At 42.0% G+C, this 27,500-nt stretch overlaps 2 protein-coding genes and 1 long non-coding RNA gene across 5 annotated transcripts in view; 1 reads left to right on the forward strand and 2 right to left on the reverse strand.

Annotated features, from left to right (window-relative positions):
* c1qtnf6b (C1q and TNF related 6b) overlaps positions 1–1,771 on the forward strand; it is a 25,568-nt gene extending 23,797 nt beyond the window's left edge. Inside the window, exon 3 of the mRNA XM_052129891.1 lies at positions 1–1,771. This exon is cut by the window's left edge and continues 681 nt beyond it. The gene's annotated coding sequence lies outside the window, so the exon portion shown is untranslated.
* Positions 1–27,500, reverse strand: part of LOC127646350 (uncharacterized) — a 136,369-nt gene that overhangs the window by 88,777 nt on the left and 20,092 nt on the right. The window lies entirely within an intron of this gene.
* Positions 11,650–27,500, reverse strand: part of mgat3b (beta-1,4-mannosyl-glycoprotein 4-beta-N-acetylglucosaminyltransferase b) — a 39,616-nt gene continuing 23,765 nt past the window's right edge. For all 3 annotated transcript variants that reach the window (XM_052129848.1, XM_052129850.1, XM_052129849.1), the window contains 2 exons: positions 22,520–22,841; positions 11,650–18,261 (listed from right to left, as the gene is read on the reverse strand). In XM_052129848.1, coding sequence (XP_051985808.1) covers positions 16,837–18,261; positions 22,520–22,840 — 1,746 coding nt within the window. In that variant the 5' untranslated portion in view covers position 22,841 and the 3' untranslated portion in view covers positions 11,650–16,836. The remainder of the gene's footprint in view (positions 18,262–22,519; positions 22,842–27,500) is intronic.

Consider the following 27,500-nt stretch of genomic DNA (forward strand, 5'->3'; position numbering starts at 1 on the left):
AGGTTGTTTAAAGACATTTGACAGTGTTTTATTTGAGCTGCTGAGCAGCCTGTAGATGTCCCTTTATCATCTTCTAGAACTTCCTGCTGTCGGTGTTGGACAGTTTTTGTTCTTTGATATGAGCTCTATAATTTAGGTTTCATAATTTAGATTAGGCATCGCTAAATCACATTCAGTTGATCCCCAGATAGCACACGTACATCTCCGAGATGTCTGTTTAAGAACGTTTCATCTGGAAAGCATCACATTTTAATGAACATCTGCTAAACATCTTAAAAACATCCGTTTTACATCCATCCATCTTCAACCGCTTATCCGAAGTCGGGTCGCGGGGGCAGCTGCTCCAGCAGGGGGCCCCAAACCTCCCTATCCCGAGCCACATTAACCAGCTCTGACTGGGGGACCCCGAGACGTTCCCAGGCCAGTGTGATGTAATCTCTCCACCTAATCCTGGGTCTTCCCCGAGGCCTCCTTCCAGCTGGACATGCCTGAAACACCTCCCTAGGGAGGCGCCCATGGGGCATCCTTACCAGATGCCCAAACCACCTCAACTGACTCCTTTCGACGCAAAGGAGCAGCGGCTCTACTCCGAGCTCCTCACGGATGACTGAGCTCCTCACCCTATCTCTAAGGGAGAAGCCCGCCACCCTTCTGAGGAAGCCCATTTCGGCCGCTTGTACTCGTGACCTAGTTCTTTCGGTCATGACCCAGCCTTCATGACCATAGGTGAGGGTAGGAACGAAAATTGACCGGTAGATTGAGAGCTTTGCCTTCCGGCTCAGCTCTCTTTTCGTGACAACGGTGCGATAGAGCGAGTGCAATACCGCCCCCGCTGCCCCGATTCTCCGGCCAACCTCCCGCTCCATTGTCCCCTCACTCGTGAACAAGACCCCGAGGTACTTGAACTCCTTCACTTGGGGCAATACCTCCTTCCCTACTTACCAGATGATCAAATCAGCTCAATTGGCTCCTTTCAATGCAAAGAAGCAAGGGCTCTACTCCTCACCCTATCTCTAAGGGAGAAGCCCGCCACCCTTCTGAGGAAACCCATTTCGGCCGCTCGTACTCGCGATCTTGTTCTTTCGCTCATCAGATTTACAAACATTCTCATAAACGCCTCAGAGACTTCTGCTGAATGTCTGATTGACATCTGAGAGGAAGCGTGTAATAGATGTATTGCAGATGAGCAAACAACGATAGAAATACATCTTCCAGATGTAAACACACATCACAGAGACGTCTGACTGATGAACGTGTGCTGTCAGGGTAACGTATGGTCAATGCTAATGCTAATCGCGGGCAGCTGCGTACACAATATAAAGGGGAAAAATGACTAACTTCTACACTCATGTCAGACCATTTTAATTGACTTCTTGAACTGTTTGATCACACAAGAGCGTCATATGACAGTAAAAATGTGCAATGAACAATAGCGACGCCAGTGTTTGCTAAATCAAAGTTTTACGAGGTGAATCCAAACCGATTTCGTTCATGTTCCACATAGATATTACCAGCATTTACGAGCGAGTCTGGTGACTTCATTACATGCCGTTTTCACACACGCCCCCTATTTACAAATGTTTGTCATTCACTAACATACACAGATTTGACAAAAAAAAATCAATTTTACACGCAAATGAATCTGATATTTACACATTCATTTACGACACACATACACATATATTTACGAAGGTTTGATGAATGAGGCTCATTAAAACAGCACGCGAGTGAATTTAAAGCACAGTAAAGATGAATAAACTGAATGTTGTCATGTTCGGTGATTTAGTGTTTCTGTATCTCTGACAAACAGGTTTAATTTAACAATATCCAGAGTTTAGTTTCCCCGTTTGTGTTTTATGGGAGTTTTGGGGTGAGGAATTGTGCCCGTCTGTTAATCTATAGCTGGAGAAATTTCATGAAGATGGGACATTTTGTGTTGTTGTCTTTTGTCTTTTGTGTTGTTGTTGTAGGTGTGCTAAACGATCACATGCTGTATATTCAAGGTTTCTTTCATGCTGTCTCCATTAGCAGGTGCTAAAGTGTGCAGTATTTACAGGGAAACATATATATTTCTTGTACTTTTATTGGGGGTTTTTATCTATCTTTTAAAGTTTTTGTTTATAATGTTTATATTAAATCCAGCAACAAGACCGGTTTTGTGTTTTGTCGGTGGAATGTGCGAGTTGTGGTTCAGTCTGCACATAATACACACAACAGAACATTTCAATCTCTCCAGGTCAGCTCCAAATTACAGAGTAAAAAGCCACAGACGCTCCATCTGTCTCCGTCTGGGTATGCTCATGCACAATGAGGAGTTTCAAATGCCTGCAGGGGTCCAACCTAATTATTATTATTAATGATAATAATATGTTTTAAATAATGTATTAAGGCCTTTATATGGAGTGTATAAAATAGCGTGTAAGTCGCAATGCTTCATGGGATTGTAGTGAGAGAGAGATGAGTGAAGTACACAGACTTGTACCTTTGACTTTTTGTCGGTTTTTCAGAAACATTTTTGTCTTAAAGTATTCTGTAATGTTTCCCCGGAGCTGGTTGGTTTGCTACATTTATAACTCTTGTTCTTTGAAAAATACTTCTGGAACTCAGATGCTGAATAAGTGGGCGGGGCTCTGTTGCACTCTATTGCAAAAAGATTAATAATTGTTTTTTTAATTGATGATAAGTCAGTTATGTCAAAAAGTATTTCTAAAGTCACAATATAGAAAAAGTCAAATTGAAGAAACGGAGAGAAAGGGACAATTATCCATTCTTGAATTAACCAGAAAAAAATGATTTAAAAAACAGTTTTAGCATTTGTGCATTTGGATTGTTTTGCTCTTTAAGTGTAAAGCGTAACACAGACTCTAATTTGATGAATAATTGATTGTGATCTTTAAAAAGGCATCTTCATGAATTGTAGACATGCAGACAAACAGATTAATAAAGTGATGAAGCTCAATATCTACAGGCCAGAGAAAACTATATAATAATAATAATAATAATAATAATACAGTTGCACTTCTGTCATTTTGCTCCAGATCTCTGATTCTGGTTCATTTCTTCTGGTTGGTTCAGATTGAACATGATCACACACTGCCCTCTTGTGGACACACATTTTCTCTCAGATATTTTACTTGCAAATTCTACTGACAGCAAAAACAACTGTGAAGATTATTATTGTTTTATTGGTGTTTGTTACATCAAGCATCAGTGTTACTATTGCTCAAAGTTATTAGATCAAACTTCTAACAGTAACAATCATGCCACGCTCCAAATCACTGACATCACATTTTCCCCATTCTGATGGTTGATGTGAACATTAACTGAAGCTCCTGACCCACATCTGCATGATTTTATGCACTGCACTGCTGTCACATGATTGGCTGATCAGATAATCGCATATATTATTTACTCTAGTCTTTTCTGGATGATATATTGTGTATATGGGTCATTCCTGGTATGCGGTGACATTTTGGCTTCATAAATGTTGGGAAAAAAAGGACATGATTTTCATGTTTTTAGCATTCTACCAAAATATTGACATGTTTAACTATAAGGAATACATATTGGTCAAGCTCAGGGACTCTGAAAATAATAATTATGGGTAGATTGTTCAGACACGTCCATGAAAATATTCCACCCTGTTAGGGACATATACATAGTTATCACAACATGTTAATAATGTAAATGTTAAACAATAATGAGCTTTTCTTGGATAGTATATGTCCCTTATGCCATCTTAGATTTTTTTTTCTTCTTGAAACAAGCAAAACAATTTTTGATGAAGAGAATATGTCTTGATTATTAAAAACTGGTACTTTTTGTGCCCATCTTTGCAAATAGGATGGTAAATAACAATAAAAATTGGCTCAAAAACACATATATGCTGTTAGTGCTCCTCACCTCACAAAATAAGACAAAAGTATGCCAAACATTTAATGTTGCTGTCAAATTATTATTTAAAATGACTTGTCTAACAGGGTGGAACACCAGTGTTAACAGGTTCAGTGGATGAGCCTTTTGTCATTGTCCTGCATGGTTTGCCATTGCTAATGTGTGGAACTGCACCTATAACATATTGTTTCAAAACAATAAAATCAAAAATCCAAATTTCCTTTGGGGGAGGGACACAAAAAATATCTATGTGGTTCCTCATCATAATCAATAATGGGGGCAAAACAAAACAATTCTCTCTTCAGATGGCTAGAGAAATATTTACAAATTAGAGAAGACAGACATAATAAATTACATTTTTATTTATTTATATTTGATTTAAAATAAAGATGATATAATTCATTTGAATTAACTAGATTAACAAACAAATACCAAATTCATCACAAGAAGGAACAGTAATGGACAGTGATGCCCTTTGTGGTGTTTTGGCTACATCAACTTACTAGATTAACAAACAAAATAAAAAAAAATAATTACAAGGAGGAACAGAGATGCCATTTTTTGTGTGGCGTTGCTACATTTGTAACAAAACATTGTAACAATAGCAGAATCCTTTTTGGTGCTGAATAGAAAGTTATATGTAGGACCTAGTGATGTTTAATAACCTTTTTAATAACAGTTTATTTTCATTAATCACTATCTTTATATTATTACATTTTGAAAGTTAAATTTTAACACATTTTAAGAAATAAATCATTTACCTATTGAGAGTACGTTGACAGTCTGTCATGAACTCCAGAAAATCAGTTATGATGTGGCTTTGACAGTTACAGATTTGAAAAGCAAAAAGGCGGGGAAAATAACTTTAAACTCTAATGGAAAGAACCATCTCAGCATAGGATGGTATACTACATATAAATAACCTTTATATAACAATCTTTGATACTGAGTGTAGTAAATATATATATATATAGATAGATAGATATATAGATATGTATATGTATACATACATAGAACGTGCTATATACATTAAATACTAATTATTCTATAGGGTGGAAAATTCTGAGCAAAGTTAGCCATAGTTCTTTGAGTGATCAACATTTAGCTAGCTAACCTTCTACAAATTAACAGAACTTTTATAACTATGTCAGATTTGTTTTAATTTTTTTTTGATAGGACAAACATTCTTCATAACAAAGCCTAACAGGGTGGAACTTTAAGGGTGGGACAAGCAGGATAACATCTCAAAAACTAAAAAAAAAGATAGGAGTGAGAGTTAAAGCTTACCTCAGTTTGTACAGTTGAATTCCAGCAGGTAAAAGAAATTAAATCACTTCTTGAAAATGGTCTCAATGAAATTGCAGTTGGATTTGGAAGGCAAAAAAGTACATACTAACAGGGTGGAAGATGACTTCAGGGACGCAGTAATTAAAGAAAATTTTAAGAAAAATACCTATATTTTCACATGATTTATATGTATGATTAGATGCAATTTAACCTAGTCTATAACATAATTAAAAAATATTTTGAGGTTTTTGTCATTTCATGGTTTATATTTCTTGCAGAAGTTGATTACTGTGCACTGAGGACATGATATAATTGAATGCATACATCAATTAAAATGGTGTAAAATACAAAATAGTATTTTTAATGTCTATTATCTCTGTTTAAATTGTAAAGAATACTTAAATCTACAATTTAAGCCATTTATTATAAATATGTGACTCATTTTAGAGAAAATATGAGTATATAAATCATTGGGACAGGAAAAGTCACCGCATACCAGGAATGACCCATATGCATCTTTCTAGAGCCTACGCCAGGGGTGCCCAATACGTCGATCGCAAAGGCAATGCTGGTAGATCGCACAAAATGTAAATGTACTTTCGTTAAATTTGAATACAAATAAATATAATGTCTTTCCTTCTTTTAGTTTCTGTCTGACTTGCACTTGACCAGTAAATATTGAGCAGGTGATGTTTTGTTTATTCAGTTGCCATGACAACTAGGTTTGCGCATACGCGCCTAAAACTGAATAAACAAAACATCGCCTGCAGTAGTCCCAACAAGCATTTTCTTATTTTAAATGAAACTGTGTTTTTTTAGTTGGTAGATCTGATTGAGTTGCTCATTTAAAAGTACATCATCACACAAAGTGTGGGCACCCCTGATCTACACAATGTATTTTCAGTAAAATATATTTTTGTGGTTTGACAGCTTGAATAAAAAAACGATTCAAGGCTTCTTACAGAGAAATTGCATAATAAACGTCACCATTTCTAATTGTTTCACCAGTTTCATACACTAACCTGGAAACTCATCAGTCACTTTTTTAATTATCAAAGAAGTACAAAACATTCGTAACTTTGGACTGCCATTAGCGCGTTATGTGTGTGTGTGATATCTGTCCCTTGTCCATTCTGCGACTGGCTTCAGTAAGTGTGATGTCGCCCCCTTGTGGTCTCCCAAAGCTATTACATCACACTACATTGAATGGAGGTCAACTGGCTGTGAATTGAAAGCACACAAATTAGGCTTCTAATTTAAATATTAGCTGATGTTAATATATTGATGCCTCAAAAATGTAAAGATACAATAATGTGCCAATCAATAATTGAAATTTTATAACATCCATAGTTCACTAGCTGTAACACTATATTAACCATAATATTTGTAGTGAAATCATAGTGATAATACAGGAAAACAAAAACTATGGTAATATCATTTTGGGGTTTTACTATAGAAATATCATATTTTAACTATGTTTTTACTTAAGTAATATTGCAGACTGTAGTATCCATAGTTATTGGCGGAAATCATGGTTTTACTGTAATAATAATATTGTAGTAACTATGAAAAGTTAAGTCACCATTGTTTTAATACAGTACAATGTATCCATAGTTTTACTAAATATTACCATGGTTAATCTGGTGTTTACTATAAGTTTACTATAAACATCAATGTTAAAATATATAGTAATACCATCGTAAATTTACTTCAAGGGAATGCAAAACTACTGCACAAAGCTTTTTCAGATAACAAATTCCCGCCCTTGTCCTGTCCGGGGCCCCGTAGATAACAGTTAATGACTTTCAGGAAATAGAATTACTTTCAGTTAAATAAAATAATAGAAATATAATGCGAATATACAAAGAAATATTACAAGCCCCCACTGTAAATCATTGTAAGGGACACATGATTGGACGGATTGTGTGCGACAATGAACAAAGAGGAAAATTTTATACTTTTAATTTGTTGAGCAGAAAACCCAAAACTTTTCTGTGAAGTGTTTTAGAAAAAAATTAATGTGTTTACTTCTCATTGACGTAATCTGTAATCTCTTTTGTCTGGGTAACAACCTAGCAACCACATAGCAACGCACTAAAACCAATTAGAACTGCTTAGTAACAGCATAGCAACGCCCCAGCAACCACACATAATAGCTGTGACTTTTGCAGGGGCAATAACCACCACCTCAACAAATCTATTTTATAGTTATAAATAACACCAGCAAGATAATAATATTCACATTTGCCATTGGACTATTGTAAAAAAAAAATTTAGGTTCGAAATTTAGCATGTTTCAGTGGAAGGTAAATACAAATACTTTAGAAAATTCCTCAAACTAGTTTTAAAGTTAATTTATTATAGTTCTTTATCATAGAATTTGCTACTTTTACTTTCTTCAAGGTTGACATATATACATTCATATACAAAAAACAAAGAGGATCATATAAAGTCATTAAATGTACACTAGCCTTACCGGTGCAGGAGAGAGAGATGAGTGAATGTGATTGGAGGAGAGAGAGATGAGTGAATGTGATTGGAGGAGAGAGAGATGAGTGAATGTGATTGGAGGAGAGAGAGAGATGAGTGAATGTGATTGGAGGAGAGAGAGAGAGATGAGTGAATGTGATTGGAGGAGAGAGAGATGAGTGAATGTGATTGGAGGAGAGAGAGATGAGTGAATGTGATTGGAGGAGAGAGAGATGAGTGAATGTGATTGGAGGAGAGAGAGAGATGAGTGAATGTGATTGGAGGAGAGAGAGAGAGATGAGTGAATGTGATTGGAGGAGAGAGAGAGATGAGTGAATGTGATTGGAGGAGAGAGAGAGATGAGTGAATGTGATTGGAGGAGAGAGAGATGAGTGAATGTGATTGGAGGAGAGAGAGAGATGAGTGAATGTGATTGGAGGAGAGAGAGAGATGAGTGAATGTGATTGGAGGAGAGAGAGATGAGTGAATGTGATTGGAGGAGAGAGAGAGATGAGTGAATGTGATTGGAGGAGAGAGAGAGATGAGTGAATGTGATTGGAGGAGAGAGAGAGATGAGTGAATGTGATTGGAGAGAGAGAGAGATGAGTGAATGTGATTGGAGGAGAGAGAGAGATGAGTGAATGTGATTGGAGGAGAGAGAGAGATGAGTGAATGTGATTGGAGGAGAGAGAGAGAGATGAGTGAATGTGATTGAGGAGAGAGAGAGAGATGAGTGAATGTGATTGGAGGAGAGAGAGAGATGAGTGAATGTGATTGGAGGAGAGAGAGAGAGATGAGTGAATGTGATTGGAGAGAGAGAGAGATGAGTGAATGTGATTGGAGGAGAGAGAGAGATGAGTGAATGTGATTGGAGAGAGAGAGAGATGAGTGAATGTGATTGGAGGAGAGAGAGAGATGAGTGAATGTGATTGGAGGAGAGAGAGAGATGAGTGAATGTGATTGGAGGAGAGAGAGATGAGTGAATGTGATTGGAGGAGAGAGAGAGATGAGTGAATGTGATTGGAGGAGAGAGAGATGAGTGAATGTGATTGGAGAGAGAGAGAGATGAGTGAATGTGATTGGAGGAGAGAGAGAGAGATGAGTGAATGTGATTGGAGGAGAGAGAGAGATGAGTGAATGTGATTGGAGGAGAGAGAGAGATGAGTGAATGTGATTGGAGGAGAGAGAGAGATGAGTGAATGTGATTGGAGGAGAGAGAGAGATGAGTGAATGTGATTGGAGGAGAGAGAGAGAGATGAGTGAATGTGATTGGAGGAGAGAGAGAGATGAGTGAATGTGATTGGAGAGAGAGAGAGAGATGAGTGAATGTGATTGGAGGAGAGAGAGAGATGAGTGAATGTGATTGGAGGAGAGAGAGATGAGTGAATGTGATTGGAGGAGAGAGAGAGATGAGTGAATGTGATTGGAGGAGGAGAGAGAGATGAGTGAATGTGATTGGAGGAGAGAGAGAGATGAGTGAATGTGATTGGAGGAGAGAGAGAGAGATGAGTGAATGTGATTGGAGGAGAGAGAGAGATGAGTGAATGTGATTGGAGGAGAGAGAGAGATGAGTGAATGTGATTGGAGGAGAGAGAGAGATGAGTGAATGTGATTGGAGGAGAGAGAGAGATGAGTGAATGTGATTGAGGAGAGAGAGAGATGAGTGAATGTGATTGGAGGAGAGAGAGAGATGAGTGAATGTGATTGGAGAGAGAGAGAGATGAGTGAATGTGATTGGAGGAGAGAGAGAGATGAGTGAATGTGATTGGAGGAGAGAGAGAGATGAGTGAATGTGATTGGAGGAGAGAGAGAGATGAGTGAATGTGATTGGAGGAGAGAGAGAGATGAGTGAATGTGATTGGAGGAGAGAGAGAGATGAGTGAATGTGATTGGAGGAGAGAGAGATGAGTGAATGTGATTGGAGGAGAGAGAGAGAGATGAGTGAATGTGATTGGAGGAGAGAGAGAGATGAGTGAATGTGATTGGAGGAGAGAGAGAGATGAGTGAATGTGATAGGAGGAGAGAGAGAGAGATGAGTGAATGTGATTGGAGGAGAGAGAGAGATAAGTGAATGTGATTGGAGGAGAGAGAGAGAGATGAGTGAATGTGATTGGAGGAGAGAGAGAGAGATGAGTGAATGTGATTGGAGGAGAGAGAGAGATGAGTGAATGTGATTGGAGGAGAGAGAGAGAGATGAGTGAATGTGATTGGAGGAGAGAGAGAGATGAGTGAATGTGATTGGAGGAGAGAGAGAGAGATGAGTGAATGTGATTGGAGGAGAGAGAGAGATGAGTGAATGTGATTGAGGAGAGAGAGAGAGATGAGTGAATGTGATTGGAGGAGAGAGAGAGATGAGTGAATGTGATTGGAGGAGAGAGAGAGATGAGTGAATGTGATTGGAGGAGAGAGAGAGATGAGTGAATGTGATTGGAGGAGAGAGAGAGATGAGTGAATGTGATTGGAGGAGAGAGAGAGATGAGTGAATGTGATTGGAGGAGAGAGAGAGATGAGTGAATGTGATTGGAGGAGAGAGAGAGATGAGTGAATGTGATTGGAGGAGAGAGAGAGATGAGTGAATGTGATTGGAGGAGAGAGAGAGATGAGTGAATGTGATTGGAGGAGAGAGAGAGATGAGTGAATGTGATTGGAGGAGAGAGAGAGATGAGTGAATGTGATTGGAGGAGAGAGAGATGAGTGAATGTGATTGGAGAGAGAGAGAGATGAGTGAATGTGATTGGAGGAGAGAGAGATGAGTGAAGTGATTGGAGGAGAGAGAGATGAGTGAATGTGATTGGAGGAGAGAGAGATGAGTGAATGTGATTGAGGAGAGAGAGAGATGAGTGAATGTGATTGGAGAGAGAGAGAGATGAGTGAATGTGATTGGAGGAGAGAGAGAGATGAGTGAATGTGATTGGAGGAGAGAGAGAGATGAGTGAATGTGATTGGAGGAGAGAGAGATGAGTGAATGTGATTGGAGGAGAGAGAGAGATGAGTGAATGTGATTGGAGGAGAGAGAGAGATGAGTGAATGTGATTGGAGGAGAGAGAGATGAGTGAATGTGATTGGAGGAGAGAGAGAGATGAGTGAATGTGATTGGAGGAGAGAGAGAGATGAGTGAATGTGATTGGAGGAGAGAGAGAGATGAGTGAATGTGATTGGAGGAGAGAGAGATGAGTGAATGTGATTGGAGGAGAGAGAGAGATGAGTGAATGTGATTGGAGGAGAGAGAGAGAGATGAGTGAATGTGATTGGAGGAGAGAGAGAGAGAGATAAGTGAATGTGATTGGAGGAGAGAGAGAGATGAGTGAATGTGATTGGAGGAGAGAGAGAGATGAGTGAATGTGATTGGAGGAGAGAGAGAGAGATGAGTGAATGTGATTGGAGGAGAGAGAGAGAGATGAGTGAATGTGATTGGAGGAGAGAGAGAGATGAGTGAATGTGATTGGAGGAGAGAGAGAGATGAGTGAATGTGATTGGAGGAGAGAGAGAGATGAGTGAATGTGATTGGAGGAGAGAGAGAGATGAGTGAATGTGATTGGAGGAGAGAGAGAGATGAGTGAATGTGATTGGAGGAGAGAGAGAGATGAGTGAATGTGATTGGAGGAGAGAGAGATGAGTGAATGTGATTGAGGAGAGAGAGATGAGTGAATGTGATTGAGGAGAGAGAGAGATGAGTGAATGTGATTGGAGGAGAGAGAGAGATGAATGTGATTGGAGGAGAGAGAGAGAGATGAGTGAATGTGATTGGAGGAGAGAGAGAGAGACTGATAAATGCAAACATGGCGCCCTCTATTGGATATAGTTTGGCATTGCAACACAATTCATGTTATATTACGCACTAGAAATACTTATTTCATTTGTGGAACGAAATCCATTTGTGCATCATTTATAATGAAAACGAGTGAAATATATCTGACCTGTTATATGACTGTCTCAGCTTCTTCTGACAGATTACATGTTATGCTGGGAAGAAATGTTAACTTCACCCAAACAGAAAAAGAAAGAGAGAAAACATCCTTTAATATATTAAAGCAGACAATGCTGAATAAGTTACAGTTGGGAAATAATGTAATGCAGTGCAGATATGAACAGTTTGACAGCAGAGTTTATTTCACCTGACAATGCTGTTATTTCCTGAAAAATTACAAGTGTGAGAGTGTGTGTGTGAGAGTGTGTGTTTGTGTGAGAGTGTGTGTGTGTGTGTATGTCTGTGAGTGTGTGTGTGTTAGTGATGTATGTCTGTGAGTGTGTGTTTGTGTGAGAGTGTGTGTGTGTGTCTGTGAGTGTGTGTGTGTTAGTGATGTATGTCTTGAGATCGGTCTCGAGACCACTTTTACATGGTCTCAGTCTTGTCACGGCCTTTGGTCTTGTCTTGGTCTCGGACCTCTCGGTCTTGTCTAGGTCTCGCTGTCTCTGACCGACATAGTGGTCGGGGGATTTAGAAATACAATACTACAATATCCACGACGACACAACGTTCGATAATGCAACAGTATCATTATTTCGCGCCCTTCAAATGCAACCAATCACATGTATTTTTTTGTGACAGCCGTTGGCGCTCATCCGTCCATATAACATTATGCCTCAGTGAGTGAGTGTAGCGTAGAGCGTAAAGAGCACAGTCAGTCAGTAGCATGTCAGCGAATTCCTTGGTCATAAAATTTGCTCTGGTCTCGACTTGGTCTGTCTTGGTCTCGGTTTAGGCGGTCTTATCTACAAGTCTAGTGTGTGTATGTGTGCATGTGTTTGCGTGTGTGTGTGTGTGTGTGTGTGTGTGAGAGTGTATGAATATGTGTGTGTGTATGTGTGTATGTCTGTGAGAGTGTGTGTGTGTGTGTGTGTGAGAGTGTATGAATATGTGTGTGTGTTTGTGTGTGTATGTCTGTGAGAGTGTATGAATGTGTGTGTATGTCTGTGTGTATGTGTGAGAGTGTGTGAGTGTGTGTGTATCTGTATGTGTGTGCATGTTTGCGTGTGTCTGTGTGTGTATGTGTTTGTGTGTATGTCTGTGTGTGAATGTGTTTGTGTGTATGTGTGTATGTGTGAGTGTGTGTGTGAATGTGTTTGTGTGTATGTGTGTGTGTATGTCTGTGAGTGTGTGTGTGAATGTGTTTGTGTGTATGTGTGTGTATGTCTGTGAGTGTGTGTGTGTGTGTGAGAGTGTGTGAGAGTGTATGAATGTGTGTGTGTGTGTATATATGTCTGTGAGTGAGTGTGTGTGTGTCACCTCATGATTAACATCATCATTCCCTTTGATCTGTATTGAAACACGGATGAACACCTGCTATTCTGTTATAAAATCTGTGGCATTCATCAATATATCACAGAACACAAAACCGAACAAACGGCACATGAGTTGCATGTCAGTACTTTGCATGAATAAATCAAACTCCCTGATACATGAGAAAAGTAGTTTCACAGGTAGACAAAAGCAAGATAACGGCCTGAAAAACACTCATATGCGAGTACACAAATGCTTATACTGTTCTGAAACGTTTCAGACAGCAGTTCATTAGCGTTAGCACAAGAGTCGCTATAGAAGAAATTAGCGGCTGTCTTCTACAGTCAGTTTTCTCTTTCAGGTCAACTACTATCATAGAGGAGCAATAGTGTGCAGTTAGTTAAACTGACATGATTATAGCTAGCTGCCTGAATAATAACACATCATGTTAATGGCGCAGACATCTGAAGGAATCTCTGTCGCCCCCTTGAGGATTGTGTGTTATCACAACATCCATTAAAGTGACAGTTCACCCAAATATGTGAATTCTGTTATCATTTACTCACACTCATGCCAGCCTCCTCCATCTCCCTTTCTATTGTTCTTCAAATGAAAAGAAAGGAAGTCATATACATCTGGGATGGCATGAAGGTGGGTAAATAATGAGAGAATGACAATTTTTGGGTCAAGTATTCCTTTAATTACGTAAGCAAGATGACAAGGAGCACAAATAACGGCGTAGAGTATGTTTCAGGCCTAAACGGTTCACGGCAGTTTCCTAAACGATCGGTGTCGGAGGTGACTATTATAGCGTGAGAGGACGGAAGAATGAGCAGGAGCGAGATGTTTCAGTGAGACGTGTCAGAAAAGGACTTTTTACATCTCTCTCCTCGAACAGAACAATCGTCCCTTTAAAACACAGAAACAGGAGAGTAATAAATAAGACAAATAATGTAAACAGCAACAACATTTACAACAGCAAACAGCACATAAACAAAAATGACAAGAAAAATGAAAAGCAAAAAAAGAGGAAGAGAGAGAGAGAGAGAGAGAGAGAGAGAGAGAGAGAGAGAGAGAGAGAGACCTTGATTTCTAGATAAGATTTTTCTCCGTCAAATGGACCTGTAATGAAATCAGATCTTCAGACGCTTCACAACACAATCTTTCAGTGTGTGGGGGAGGGAATAGAGATATTTGTGAGTGCATTACTCTCTTGTGTTGATATATAGTTTAGTGTGAATGTTCAGTGGCCTCAAATGACTCCAGTGTTTCACTGAGGTCCAGTGTTTCCCTTCCTGCCCCCGTGTAAACACAAACACACCCTTCACTCGCTGCCATAAGAACTCACACCGCACATATCTGCTCAACTGTTAATAGCAGCATGTAAAAACCAGACATTTGCCCTTTTTTGGAGCTTAAAGTCAACATGAAACTTTTTACTAAAACCCATTTTACTTTTGTAACGTCACATATTTAAAAAAAACAATTCTTTGGAATAACATGCACAGAAACTTTTGCACAAAAACACACAACTTTGCACAACTTTTGCACTTTAGCACAGCAGTGCCCAACCACTTTTTTAGCCATCTTGGTTCCGGAAGTATTTTCCTCATTAATTTTCCCTTTAGGGATTTCCTAAAATCCTTCATTAAAGAGTCGTGCGCCAAGAGCCAAACCAACCAGCTCTGAGGTGAATCACAACATCACAAACTTACTTTTGAAGCAACAATGTGTTTGAAAATCTGACAAGGTACAAGAGTGTGTGATTTTTCCCCTTTTCTCCCAATTTTGGAATGGCCAATTCCCAATGTGCTTTTGCGTCCTCGTGGTGGTGTAGTGATTCGCCTCAATCCGGGTGCCTCCGCGTCTGAGGCCGTCAACCCGTGCATCTTATCAAGTGGCTTGTTGAGCGTGTTGCCACGGAGACACAACTCCGTCCCCAGAGACTCAACTCGCCACACGCCCCATCGAGAGCGAGAACCACATTATAGTGACCACGAGGAGGTTACCCCATGTGACTCTACCCTCCCTAGCAACCGGCCCAATTTGGTTGCTAAGGAGACCTGACTAGAGTCACTGAGCACGCCCTGGATTCAAACTCACGACTCCAGGTGTGATAGTCAGTGTCAATACTCACTGAGATACACAGACCCCCAAGACTGTGTACTTAACGTCTTTAATGAGGAAATGAACTACGATGCCATGAAGCATTGCAAATTATGTAATGACATTAAAAACTATTGATTAAAAGTTGTTGATTATAGTAAAGAAAGTATATATTTTCATTCTTTTGCAAAATATTCAGACAAATATATCAGTAGTTTGAGAGTGTCGGGAGAGCGACTCGATTGCGTCATTCACAGTGAGCCATGGGAGTGGGCGGAGCTCTTTTGATGTGATCATCTGATTGGTGGATCTTTCTTTAGGATTATGGGTAGTGTAGTTCTTCACCAAGTCTTGCACTATTAAACATGAGTTTGAAACACTCACATGTCTTCAACCTCGGAGCTCACAGCAGATCTGTCGTTAAAGTTGTCTCGTCACCCAAGGAGAAAATAAATGGACTTTTTACTTCCAGATTCAGACTGTTGCGCTCTATATGACCATGCACATGTATTAAGAAGTCTATTTTAATCTCATGTTGACTTTAACAGCTCCAGTTACTATTTACATAAAGAGCAGTGTAAGCATTCTGCTAAACATCATTAGTGAATGATTATGAGTTATCCCAGAACTCTCCCTTTCAAATCTTCTGATACTCCTCAGATCTCTGGTGCCACTGTGATCATTGTATTCCTCACAGTTCTCTGATTCATCAGCTGACTACACTGTTTTAAGAACAGGGAATTTCCAGGTTTCGTTGTCTCGCTTGAAACCCTGATGTATGCAGTGAACACTTATCTGTGCATCAACACAACTGAGCCAACCGGCAAACACTACATGGATCTGTTTCAAACCCAAGTGTGTGCTGCGTACACATGCAGCTGAACAGCCTCAGTAAGCAATGTGGAATGCTCTAAATAGGTGGTATCTATGACAGTTGAACCACAAATTCATTGCCCTTTCCATGTAATGCTGTCTTAGTGTTCATACAAATAAAAGTACCTTACAAGCATAACTGTGCTTCCTATCTCTTGGAACAGACTTTGGGTCTAACATAGGCAGCTCATTAGGTTTTTACACAGGGCCCGTGTCTCCTCGGTGCTTTACTTGATGGTAAAATGGGTGGTTACCATTGTCCCCTGTTTACAAGCACTACATATCTTCGTGGTTATTTTTGGAAACTGCTCTGTTTTTCTTTGCTTCAGTATACTCTCTAACAGGAAGATCATTTCTGGCTTGCTCTGCACTGACAGGAATCGAAGCACTTTGTTTTGTTCATCGCCTCATATATCAGCACAATCAGAACCCAGCAGAGCTCAAACACTGGTCTGTTTCTCTCAAATGGTCTCTCTTTCTCTCTCGTCCACAAAATCATTCAGAATATCCTACAATGGTACACAATGACTTAAGGAGTCTGGAGGAATTTACAAGCTGTCAACAAACCCAGAGACATTTTTGGATTCTGGAGTGCAAGCAAGAGTGCACCAATGAAATCGCACACAAACACACATTCATTCATGCACACACATACACATCCTCACAAAGAAAGGGGTTGTACAGTCACTAACAATGAACCAAGGGAGTCTCTAACGCAGAGTCTAATGTCTCTCATAGTCCCTCATATGTAAACGTCTAACTAAACAGAAAGATTTGCTTTAGTTCTCTGCAAGGCATGTCTTCAAATGATACCGGCTTAAGTCTTCTGCCATTGGATGTTGGGTGGGGCAGAGGGTCTTGACCAATTGGAGAGAGAAAAAGGAAACAGAGGAACTGGACGGTGGTCTCTATTCTCCCTCCCCCAACATCCGTTCCCCTTCTTTATTGTCTTTCATCAAGCATCTTTATAAACTAGCCAGACTCCTCTATGCACCACCCAGCTTGGACGGCCTGGCATACGGGTTCTCCAACAAGTAGCGGTAGTGATTGTAATGATCTAGCATATATTTAGGGGCATACATATGTTCGTTAGGGTTTGTGGGTGGGTACTCCTGTACAGAGCCATCGAACCAGCCCCCCGTTTGGATCAGCTCCCGGATGTAGTTGAGGTTACGCTTGTCCTCATAGTCGCCCCACCGAGGAAAGTCACCATTTTGAGCTGAAATGAGTTTGAAGTGGATGCCTTCTGGCGTGAAACACCAGGAGCAGTGCCAGCCAGCGAAATGAAACGGACTTCCAATGGACCATTGCACCAAGATATGCCTGGTGTCATTCTCGTACTTTCGAAATCCCGGCATGGTATAGTATTCCCGACGGCGGAGCCGGATCCCATCGCTGTCATAGACATCCTTCAGCATTCCGATAGTACACCCCGACACCACCTCGAGGGATCCCAACTGCTTCCAGAAGAATCCATACAGTGACTTCCGCATGTGAATAGCGAAAGGCTCCGTCCAACCGTCGAAAAGCTTGAGGAAAAGAATGCCTTCCTGAGCCGGAATTTCATCAGCGTCATTGATGACAAAAACATCATCGTGCCGCAAACCCTTCACTCGAGACAATCCATCACGAGTCAGAAAAGTGCGCAGGTAGTCGTCGGCGATCCAACCGTCCTGTCGGCCGCCGTCGGGAAAGTGATCCAGAAAGATGTACATGATCTTGTGGTGAACGTAATTGTACGTTCCATTGTGCAGCAGATGCAGGAATTGCAGTGGACGTCTCTCACCGTATGCCGTGAAGTTTGACTCACACACAAGGAAGAGATCCACAGCCTGATCGAGCTCACGGAACCGCACGTGTAGCAGGTCAAACTCATGGTTCACGTTGATGGCATTTATGACACGTCGGGGCTTGTCACGTGGCGTTAGTCTCTCTTTAGTGGGCAGATTAGAGTGGTACACCATAGTGGGCACTCCGCAGTATGAGCCGTGCCACCCTGGCCGACAAACGCACTTCACTAGCCGTTTGCCACGCTTTGGTTTCCCTCGAGCGGGGCCGGACTGCTCCACAGATTTGCCTTGAGTTTTGGACTCGTCAGGCATCTGCAGTATTCTCCGCTGACCTGATCCATTTGCTGTGGGTCTTGCTTTCAACACCTCGTCTTTAAGGGGTGCAAACTCCGTCCCCTGACGGAAGCACAGAGCACCTGCTTTGGTGCGAACAAAATAAGGGTTGCCGCTATCCCGAAGTTCGTGTTTTTTACGGTGCAAGTCACCCAGCGGGTCTGGAGTTGACATTTGTTGGGGTTGCTGTTTCTTCACCACAACGTTGACCGCGCTCTCTCTCTTTTGGCCAGGCTTCGGATTGGTTGGAATACTGGGCTGCCAGGCAACCAAAACTTCCTTTTGAACCTGACAAAGAGAACAGAACAGAGCACCATGAGTCAAAAGTAAATTCATGTTTAAATAAAAAGTTGTTCAAATTAGGCTTATTTTAAAGCTGAAGTATCTCATATTCTGCGGCACCAAATGGAATTGCAAAAGTAAACATTGTTTTCAAACGTATTTGTTTTCCGAATACGGCCCCTGTCTTCTGTTCATCGAACAAACAGATGCACAACTGGTTGTATCAATGTTATTCTGTTGGGCTGGATGGGTTGCTCAAAACAAACAAAGGAATTTTTATAGCACCACAGAGACACGTTTACAGTTTTTGAGAAAATTAACAGAATGGCTTACTTATATTCTGCCTGCCCAAAAAAATTTAGCAGAATCTAATACTTTGTTGGACCGCCTTTTGCTTTGATTACACTGTGCATTCATCATGGCACTGTTTCGAAAACCTAATGCTACGTCACAACATTTATTTTGGTCCAAAGTTGCATTCATTTTTGGCCGAGATCTTGTATTGATGATGGGAGAGTCGAACCACTCCATAAAGTGTTCTCCAGCACATCCTAAAGACTTTCAATGGGGTTAAGGTCAGGACGAAAAATCTATTGATGGGATAACATGGTTATTCAGTACATTCAGGTAGTCAGCTGACTTTTGCTGAGCCTTGACCTGACCGATTGAAGCAACCCCAGATCATAATGCTCTCTCTCTCTGCACGCTGTGCAGTCCACGCCCCTGGGCGCTTCAACAGCGCTTTCATTGCCTTCATTGCTCCTCCTAAAAAGAGTTTATTTCCTCTAAAAGAGTTTGAGTTCCCACTCATAAAAGAGCAATACACAGAAGGCGTTGAACGTCCTTTTCAGGACACGCCTTTTTAAAGATGTCTTTCCGCCTCTGTGTAGTTCCTGGATGCGGTTGATTTCTCTCCACTTCTGACGGTCATAAAAGCTGCCTCGCATGCCTGGGTTGCGATCACACGCAGGCAGCGTTTTACGAATGGTTCATGTTCTCAGTGCGAGAAAATAGCCATGGCAACATTGCGGCCGCGGCTTTCTTTTCTCACGAGAGAAAGCCAATTCAGTCACCCCCCGCTTCGTTCCTTTTTCCCACGGGATTGAGGACGACCCGGCTGGCGATGAAGGTGATTTGGGGATGACGGGCTCGGTTTCGCCGGGTAAATCCCCACGAACCACCAGCCCCCCGGCATGCTTACTTGCTTCCTTCCGAGCTCGGGATGAATGCGGCTCGCCTCGCGGCCAGCCGGCATTCTCCCTTGAGCCCCCGGAATTGGATGACGACATCGCCGCTGCATCGGAGAGCATCACAGCGGTGTCTGATGCTGATAACTCATCTGGGCTGAGTCTGAGTCTGACGCCCAGTCTGAGTCTGACGCGCAGATGTCCGCTATGCTTTCCCGGGCCGGCGTGAGCACGAGGCTGGACTGGAAACCTCCGTCCCCCCCTCACGGCTACTTGATCGGTTCCTTGGAACAACGCGCCGCTCATAGCCATTCCCCCCCAGTTCCTTTCTTCCCGGAAGTGCATGACGAGCTGACGAGGCCGTGGAGGGCACCTTTTATCGCTCTCACTACCCTGGATGGCGGGGTGGCCCACGGGTACACAACAGAGCGGCTACGATCACTTGTGTCCCGAGAACGCCACCACCTGGCGGGACCGCTTGGTACTCCCCTCCAGAGCCTATAGAATGACTGACCTCAAAAGTCTACAACGCCACCGGACAGGCCGCCTCTGCCCTGCATGCCATGGCTCTCCTGCAAGTTCACCAAGCCTAGGCACTCAAAGATCTACACCTGGGTAGTTCCGACCCCGACGTACTGCAGGAACTGCGCTCTGCCACCAACCTCGCTCTCAGAGCCACGAAGGGCACATCGCAGGCACTCGGGTGGGCAATGGCCACCCTCGTGGTCCAGGAGCGTCACCTCTGGCCGAAAATGGTTGAGATGCACGAGGTTGACAAGGCACGCTTTCTCAACATCCCCGTCTCCCAGCTTGGCCTCTTCGGCGACACCGTTGACAACTTCGCCCAGCAGTTTTTGGTGGTGAAGAAACCGCCAAACCAGCACGGCCCTGCTCTCAGCCCCAGCGTCGAGCACCATGCATGTGGTGTACACCCCCCGTCTCTAGGACCCCTTCTTAATTAAGAGTGATTTACTCACACCAGGTCTGTGGAGCAAGCTAAGTGCTTTCAGTCTTTTCTCAGCACCTAAGCCTCGGGGCACTCTTCTGCATCCCGACGCACTATTACTTGCTCCCCCCGCCGCGAAGCCCCGCCCGGTATGTCAAAAGCGATCGTCCCATTAGCTTTCGCTGTCCAACCTGTCGCGCTGGTTGGCCAGGACCATCCAACTCGGCTATGCGACTCAGTTCGCCTGGCTCCCGTCATACCCAAAAAGGTGGTGGGCTGCGACCAATCTTGGACCTGCGAGTTCACAAACGGGCTTTGCACAGACTCCAGTTCCTGCTCACGCAGAAACACATTCTTACCTGCGTTCGACAGCTAGATTGTTTCGCGGCAGTAGACCTGAAGGACGCGTACTTCCACGCCTCCATCTTGCCTCAACACCGACCCTCCCTACGTTCGATGGCCAGGCGTATCAGTACAAGGTCCTTCCCTTCAGCCTGTCCCTGGCCCCTCGCATCTTCACGAAGGTCGCAGCCACGGCACATACCGTGTGACAATCACCCCTTCTTGCCATCAGACTTTCAACCCTTGGACAGACCTCTGCTTCCTGTGGACCGGAGTCCCCTTGCAGCAGGTATCCAGACATGTTGTGGTCACTACAGATGCCTCTTAACAGAGTTGGGGCACCGTGTGCAACGGTCACGCTGCCGCTGGCCCCTGGACAGGACCCCGAACTGCCACATGAACTGCCTAGAGTTGCTGGCTGTATCTCTTGCCCTACGGAAGTATCACCCACTAATCCGGGGCAAGCACATCTTGATCCATTCAGACAGCACCGCAACGGTAGCGTACATAAATCGCCAAGGTGGTGTGCGCTCTCGTCATATGTCACAACTCGCCCGCAATCTCCTTCTTTGGACCAATAGATCTCTTTCCCTCCCAGGACAACTCCCACTGCCCACTCTGGTACTCCCTGACAGGAGCTCCTCTCGGGACAGACGCACAAGTACACATTTCCCCCAGTGAGCCTTCTTGCACTGGTGCTGTGCAAAATCAGGGCCCACCCGAACCTGGTTCTCAGATCTTATGCTCCGCGTGACAGCACCTCCCTGAAAAATTCCCCTGAGGAAGGACCTTCTTTCTCAGGGACGGGGCACCCTCTGGCACCCGCACCCAGACCTCTGAAACATCCACGTCTGGCCCCTGGACGGGATGCGGAAGATCTAGTCACCTGCATTCTACCACCAGATCTATCACCTGCATTCATAGACACGATCAACCAAGCCAGAGCGTTTTTAGATGGGACCCCTTGTGTCACTTCATTCGACACAACGTTGAGTGAGTGACAGAAGGGGAATGTCACGGTTACTGTTGTAACCTCCGTCCCCCGAGGGAAGGAACGAGACGTTGTGTCCCTCCTGCCACAGCACTAGACCTACCATTGTAAACGCCCATACCTTATTTTCGGCTCCTCAGTGCAAAATCCTGACTGACACTCGCTGACCCGCTTCCCCTTATACCCGTATGCCCGGGGCGAGGCATGCAAATTCTGTCTGCCAACTTGACATTGGCCTTTTCTCAGGTTCAGAGGTACGTTTGGCGTCCCAAGAAGACCCCTTGTGTCACTTCATTCGACACAACGTCTTTTTCCTTCCCTCGGGGAACAGAGGTTACAACAGTAACCATGATGTTAGGGTTAAAATAACTGTTGCCAGCTGAAACATATTAATCACTGTAATGTAGCACAATTTGCCAAGAAAACAGCTCTGAGTTTTCTCCTATTTGTCACAACCTTCTTTGTTCATATTTACCAAGGGTGCCAACACTTTTTGGCCATCACGGTATGGTTTTGGATCCCCTTTATATAACTATATATATATATATATATATAGAGAGAGAGAGAGAGAGAGAGAGAGAGAGAGCGAGAGAGAGAGAGAGAGAGACCAGAAAATTCAAGAATATCATGATGTAAAATTTGCTTCAATTGCCTGCCCATTGGCGGAAACTATTTGTCCAACAATGGCAGTTGGGGAAGTGTTTGGAATGCCTGGTTAAAAATTATCACAATTTTTAATGGTCACTATTCCATTTGGTGAGGCTAGTAGTCATTTCTAAAAAAGGCATATTCCCCTACCTCTGTTGTGGCTGAGCTCCTGCGCTGTGGTTCTTCAGGTCTCCTCCACGGCTGCAGAGCTACACCTCCTCCACCCCTAACCTTACTGTCCGACAGCTCGCGAGACAGAGGAGGTCCTTCCTCAGGGGTTACACTAGACAGCGGGCTGGTCCCTTCCTTCCAGAAGAATCCAGTGACCATGATGAAGGACTTGATGTTGGGGTAGGGTGCAGACAGCTCCCTCAGCAGGGATACGTAGTGAAGAGCCTTGTAGTAATGCAGGAAGGATATGACGCACAGCCCCACCGTGCAGATCAAGAACACTCTGTGACGACGCATCATCCTGAGACACAGAGATACAGAAAGAGAGATTTTAGAGGTTTGTTGGAGAACACTGACTCTACAGTAACTGATCTTCAGTCATGTTAACTTAATTACTAACGGAGTTGCTCAATCTACTTTTGGCCAGCTAGATTCTACTATAAAAAATATTTTTTTACGTTGTTTGATGATCCACGATAAGTGTACTCAGGCTCGCCAATCAGCTGATGCTACAGTTGTCCTTCCTGAGCGATCATTTGGAAAATCACAGTGGCATATTCCATTGATTTCGGCAAATGATCTCATCCATGATAAAACAGCCCCTCTGGTGCGTTAGCCAGCTGGTTGTCACATTATTGATCTAGTGTCTCAACTCTACCAGCAAGAGGCCTGAGAAATATAAGCAAATACTCTCCACAGGGGCAATATGTGTGTGTGTAAAGACAGGAAAAGGGTAGCAGTTAGGTCTGGAGGTCAGGAGAAACATGCATGTGAATAACTTGAGTCTGAAGGAATATCACGACACCTGTATGGGTCTAAACCCTATAGCAGTCATAGCGTGCATGCGGCAACAGCCTGTGAATGCGCGCAAAGTCAAAGGATAGACTAGCATTCAACCGTACGAAGATGCTAAGCATTCGAGTCAAAACTGAAGTATTCTTTGAGCTTAAGTGTATGAGCACAAGTTGTGTAGGAAAGTAGGAAATAGAGTGCAATAGTGCACGCCAACCTTTTCAGCCGTCTGGGTTTTGGAAGTATTTAATTTCTCCAATAGAGTTTTCATATAATCCTTCATAAAGGAGTGCGCGCCAGGTACCAAACCAACCAGCTCCCAGGTGAATCACAACAATACAAACTTTGATTTGAAGCAGAAACATCAAGATACAACTCTGTGTACTTAAAGGAACAGTTCACCCAAAATGAATATTTGCTGATAGTTTGCCATCCAAGATGCATCTGAGTTTCTTTCTTCATCAAAACAGAATTTAAAGTTTTTAGGATTTCATTTCAGGCCTCCTCCTTTAGAAACTAAACAATACTTAAGTACTTTTTAACTACAAATGTTCATTCCATACATCTCTGTGAAGGGCTGATGAGAGGGATGATGTAAGCGTGTTGGTTAGGTCACGCGTCACATGGAGGAAGTGCGTCATGAACATCTGTGGTTAAATGTATAAGTATTATTTTGTTTCTAAAAATAATCAATCATTTGGGTTTAGAAGAACTTTATTTGTGCACCCTAAATATGCATTTTGAGAACATTCACTTCAAGGAGGAGGCCTGTAATGAAATCTTAAAAATCTTAAATTCTGTTTTGATGAAGAAAGAAACTCTGGAAAATCCAAACATCTTGGATGGCCTCAGGGGGAGTAAACTATTGGCGAAATGTCATTTTTGGGTGAACTGTTCCTTTAACGTCTTTAATGAGGGAATGAACTACAATCCCATGAAGCATTGCAAATGATGTCAAATTGGTTTTAGGTTGTTGATTATAAGTATTCTCAAAATATATCAGCAGTTTGAGAATGTCGGGAGAGCGACTCGATTGCGTCATTCACAGTGCATCATGGGAGTGGGCGGAGCTCTTTTGACGTGATCCTCTGATTGGATTGTCTCTCTAGGATTATGGGTAGTGTAGTTCTTCACCAGGTATTCTGCTATTAAACATGATAATTAAAGGATAAAGTTAAATAACACAGACTGATGGCTTCGACAGCAGCATATACCATCCATTAACAACCTCGGAGCTCATTGAGCTCATTGTACGTCTGTCTTTAAAGATTTATAAGCTACCATCGAAAATCAGTTAGTCTATGGAAAACATAAATGGGATTTTTACTTCCGGAACAAGACGGATGCACTATTGGGAGACACATCTGGGACCATTTTCTTATTTTTGTCCTGTTTTCCAGTAAAAACATCTCATTCTTAAAACAAGATAGACTTACTTAGAGAAGCAAAATGACAGAGAAATACAACAAAATTAAGTGATATTTATGCATTTAATAACAAAACAGTATTTGCCAATGGGGCATGAAAGAAACTTGATTCAAAGGGAAAACAAGATGATTTTTCTTACCCCATTGGCAACTTGTTTTTCCTTGTTCTAAGCATAAATCTCACCAAATGTTTCTCTTAAAGCTAGACTTAATATCTTACGCCGTTCCGCTTCTCGAGAGAAGCTTAAATGAGACGTATCTGAGGACTCTATGAAGTCTCCTGAGCTATGAAAGAGCAACATTTGAGCAATAGAGTTTTTAACTATAATAATCTTCTGGCTTCTTTCCTCTGAGTTTTGAGTTGAACAGTGAAATACTTGTGCGAGAGTGAATCGAGTGTTTGTACACATGAGCTGAAGGGACGACCATCAGACCTGTTTACATTAAAAGTTGGTCGTTGTTCATGCCCAAAGGGTTGGGCACTGGCCCCCATTGGCCCAGTCGGTAATCCGTCCCTGACCCTCGTTTCCGCTCTTGCACATCTGTTTCCTCAGTCTGAACTCCATCATGTGTGCGACTCTGTCAATCATCTCAGGTCACTTCATCAATAAGCACATGTACACGCAACAAACATCGACTTATTCATTAAATCAGACAACATGAAATCAAATTTGATATGATTTGAAAACGTAAACAGTCATTTAATTTATTGACAGAATCGGTAATTATCTGGCACAACATAAAATCTTAATTAGCTGCGACCGCATTAAACTTACATTTACACTAAATACAACTACCGTAATTTCCGGACTATTGAGCGCACCTGAATATAAGCCACACCCACTGAATTTTAAACAAATTATTATTTTGAACATAAATAAGCCGCACCTGTCTATAAGCCGCAGGTGCATACAGGTACATTGAAACGAATTAACTTTACTCAGGCTTTAACGAAACACGGCTTGTAACAAAAAATAAACAATTAGCAGTAAACAGTAGCCTACCAAGAAAGGTTTGTTGTCTTTTTGCACTGAGTCAATTCCTCACGCTGCTGTTTCCAACGTCTTATCATCGACTCATTAAGACCAAGCTCCCGTGCAGCAGCTCTATTTCCTTTTCAACAGCCAGATCAATCTGCATCATATGCGTTTCTCCATGTCTTTGCCATGATGAGGGTGACAAAATGACTACCGTAATCAGAATGAAGGGAAGTTTGAGCGCGCTCGATTTAATCTAAACAGTAAACAAAAAAGTTGTTTGACCTTAACCTGTTCGGCAATTTCATTGGTCTAATGAAAGCTTCACGCCGCCAAAAAACTGAACACGTCACAGAATGTTTGTTTTTTTTTTTTAAATAAAATTTGAAAGCGGGAAAAATCCATATATTAGCCGCATCGTTGTTTAAGCCGCGAGGTTCAAAGCGTGGGAAAAAAGTTGCGGCTTATAGTCCGGAAATTACGGTAATAAAACTAGAAACACTCTTATTAAGTCTACAACAGCGGTATTTTACTAAATATTTCACTCAGAGATCAACGCAATCCATCTGTCATTAAATAATACCTATTTTAATATCTATCCTGTTCTTTACAGTCAGTTGTTGATAAAAAAATAAACAAATATAAATATTTAAACAGATGAGACGCTCGCTGAACTGCCGCGATTCTTAAAGAGACAGTACCGTTTTTACACTTGTTCAACATATCAATAGAAATACTTGTAAATAATACAAATCATGCATGTAAACATATATATAAACATATATGCAATATAATCTATGCATTGTCAAGATGACATATCTATTGAAGAAATACATGGATTTGTACAGTTTAAAAAAGCTGATAATGATCAAATAAAATGTGTAAAATCTATATTTCCAAGTTAGAAAGTCTCCAGTATAATAACAGTATTAGCTGAGAGACAATGTCTTTCGTTTGTGAGAAAAAGAAACATTATAACTGAAATATACCCAAATGAATCGGAACCCGAGATCGAGAGATTGGGAATCAGAATCGGAAAATCAGTATCAATATCCAGTCCGAATAGAGATGTCAAGCGATCAAACCAATAGTGATCGATCAATAGAGCTGTCAGTCGTGACGTTAATGTGTAGGTGAGCCCAAAACATATTTTTGTTTTTGAACTTATGAGTAAAATAAGTCCTAGCAGGAAGACTCGCAGACTTGAGTGAGATTTAAGATGACATTTATTTGATGAATATAAAACAGTAATGTCTCTCTTTGGCGTAAGCCCCATCTGGCGGTCCAATGAAGTTGTACTCGAACCGTAATATCCTGCCGGAGATAGGAGGCGGGGGGCGAGGAGCAGGACGGGACTCAACATGTGGTGCTGGGGTGGAGGAGGTGTTAGCACACTGAACCAGCATGTGACTGTGAGCAGACTTATAAAGTACTGCTTACATGTGATAGGCTGGGAGTTACACTGCTAATGGTGCGATGATGTACAGCTGCTAGTCTTCCCACTAGTGCAGGGGTGTCCACACTTTTGTGTGTGATGATGTCCTTTTAAATGAGCAACTCAATAAGATCTACCAACTAAAAAAAAACACAGTTTCATTTAAAATAAGAAATTGCTTGTTGGGACTACTGCAGGCGATGTTTTGTTTATTCAGTTGCCATGACAACTAGGTTTGCGCATACGCGCCTAGTATGCACAAACCTAGTTGTCATGGCAACTGATTAAACAAAACATCGCCTGGTCAATATTTACTGGTCAAGTGCAAG

This window comes from Xyrauchen texanus, chromosome 7 (assembly GCF_025860055.1).
Source record: "Xyrauchen texanus isolate HMW12.3.18 chromosome 7, RBS_HiC_50CHRs, whole genome shotgun sequence".
Taxonomy (NCBI): Eukaryota; Metazoa; Chordata; class Actinopteri; order Cypriniformes; family Catostomidae; genus Xyrauchen; species Xyrauchen texanus.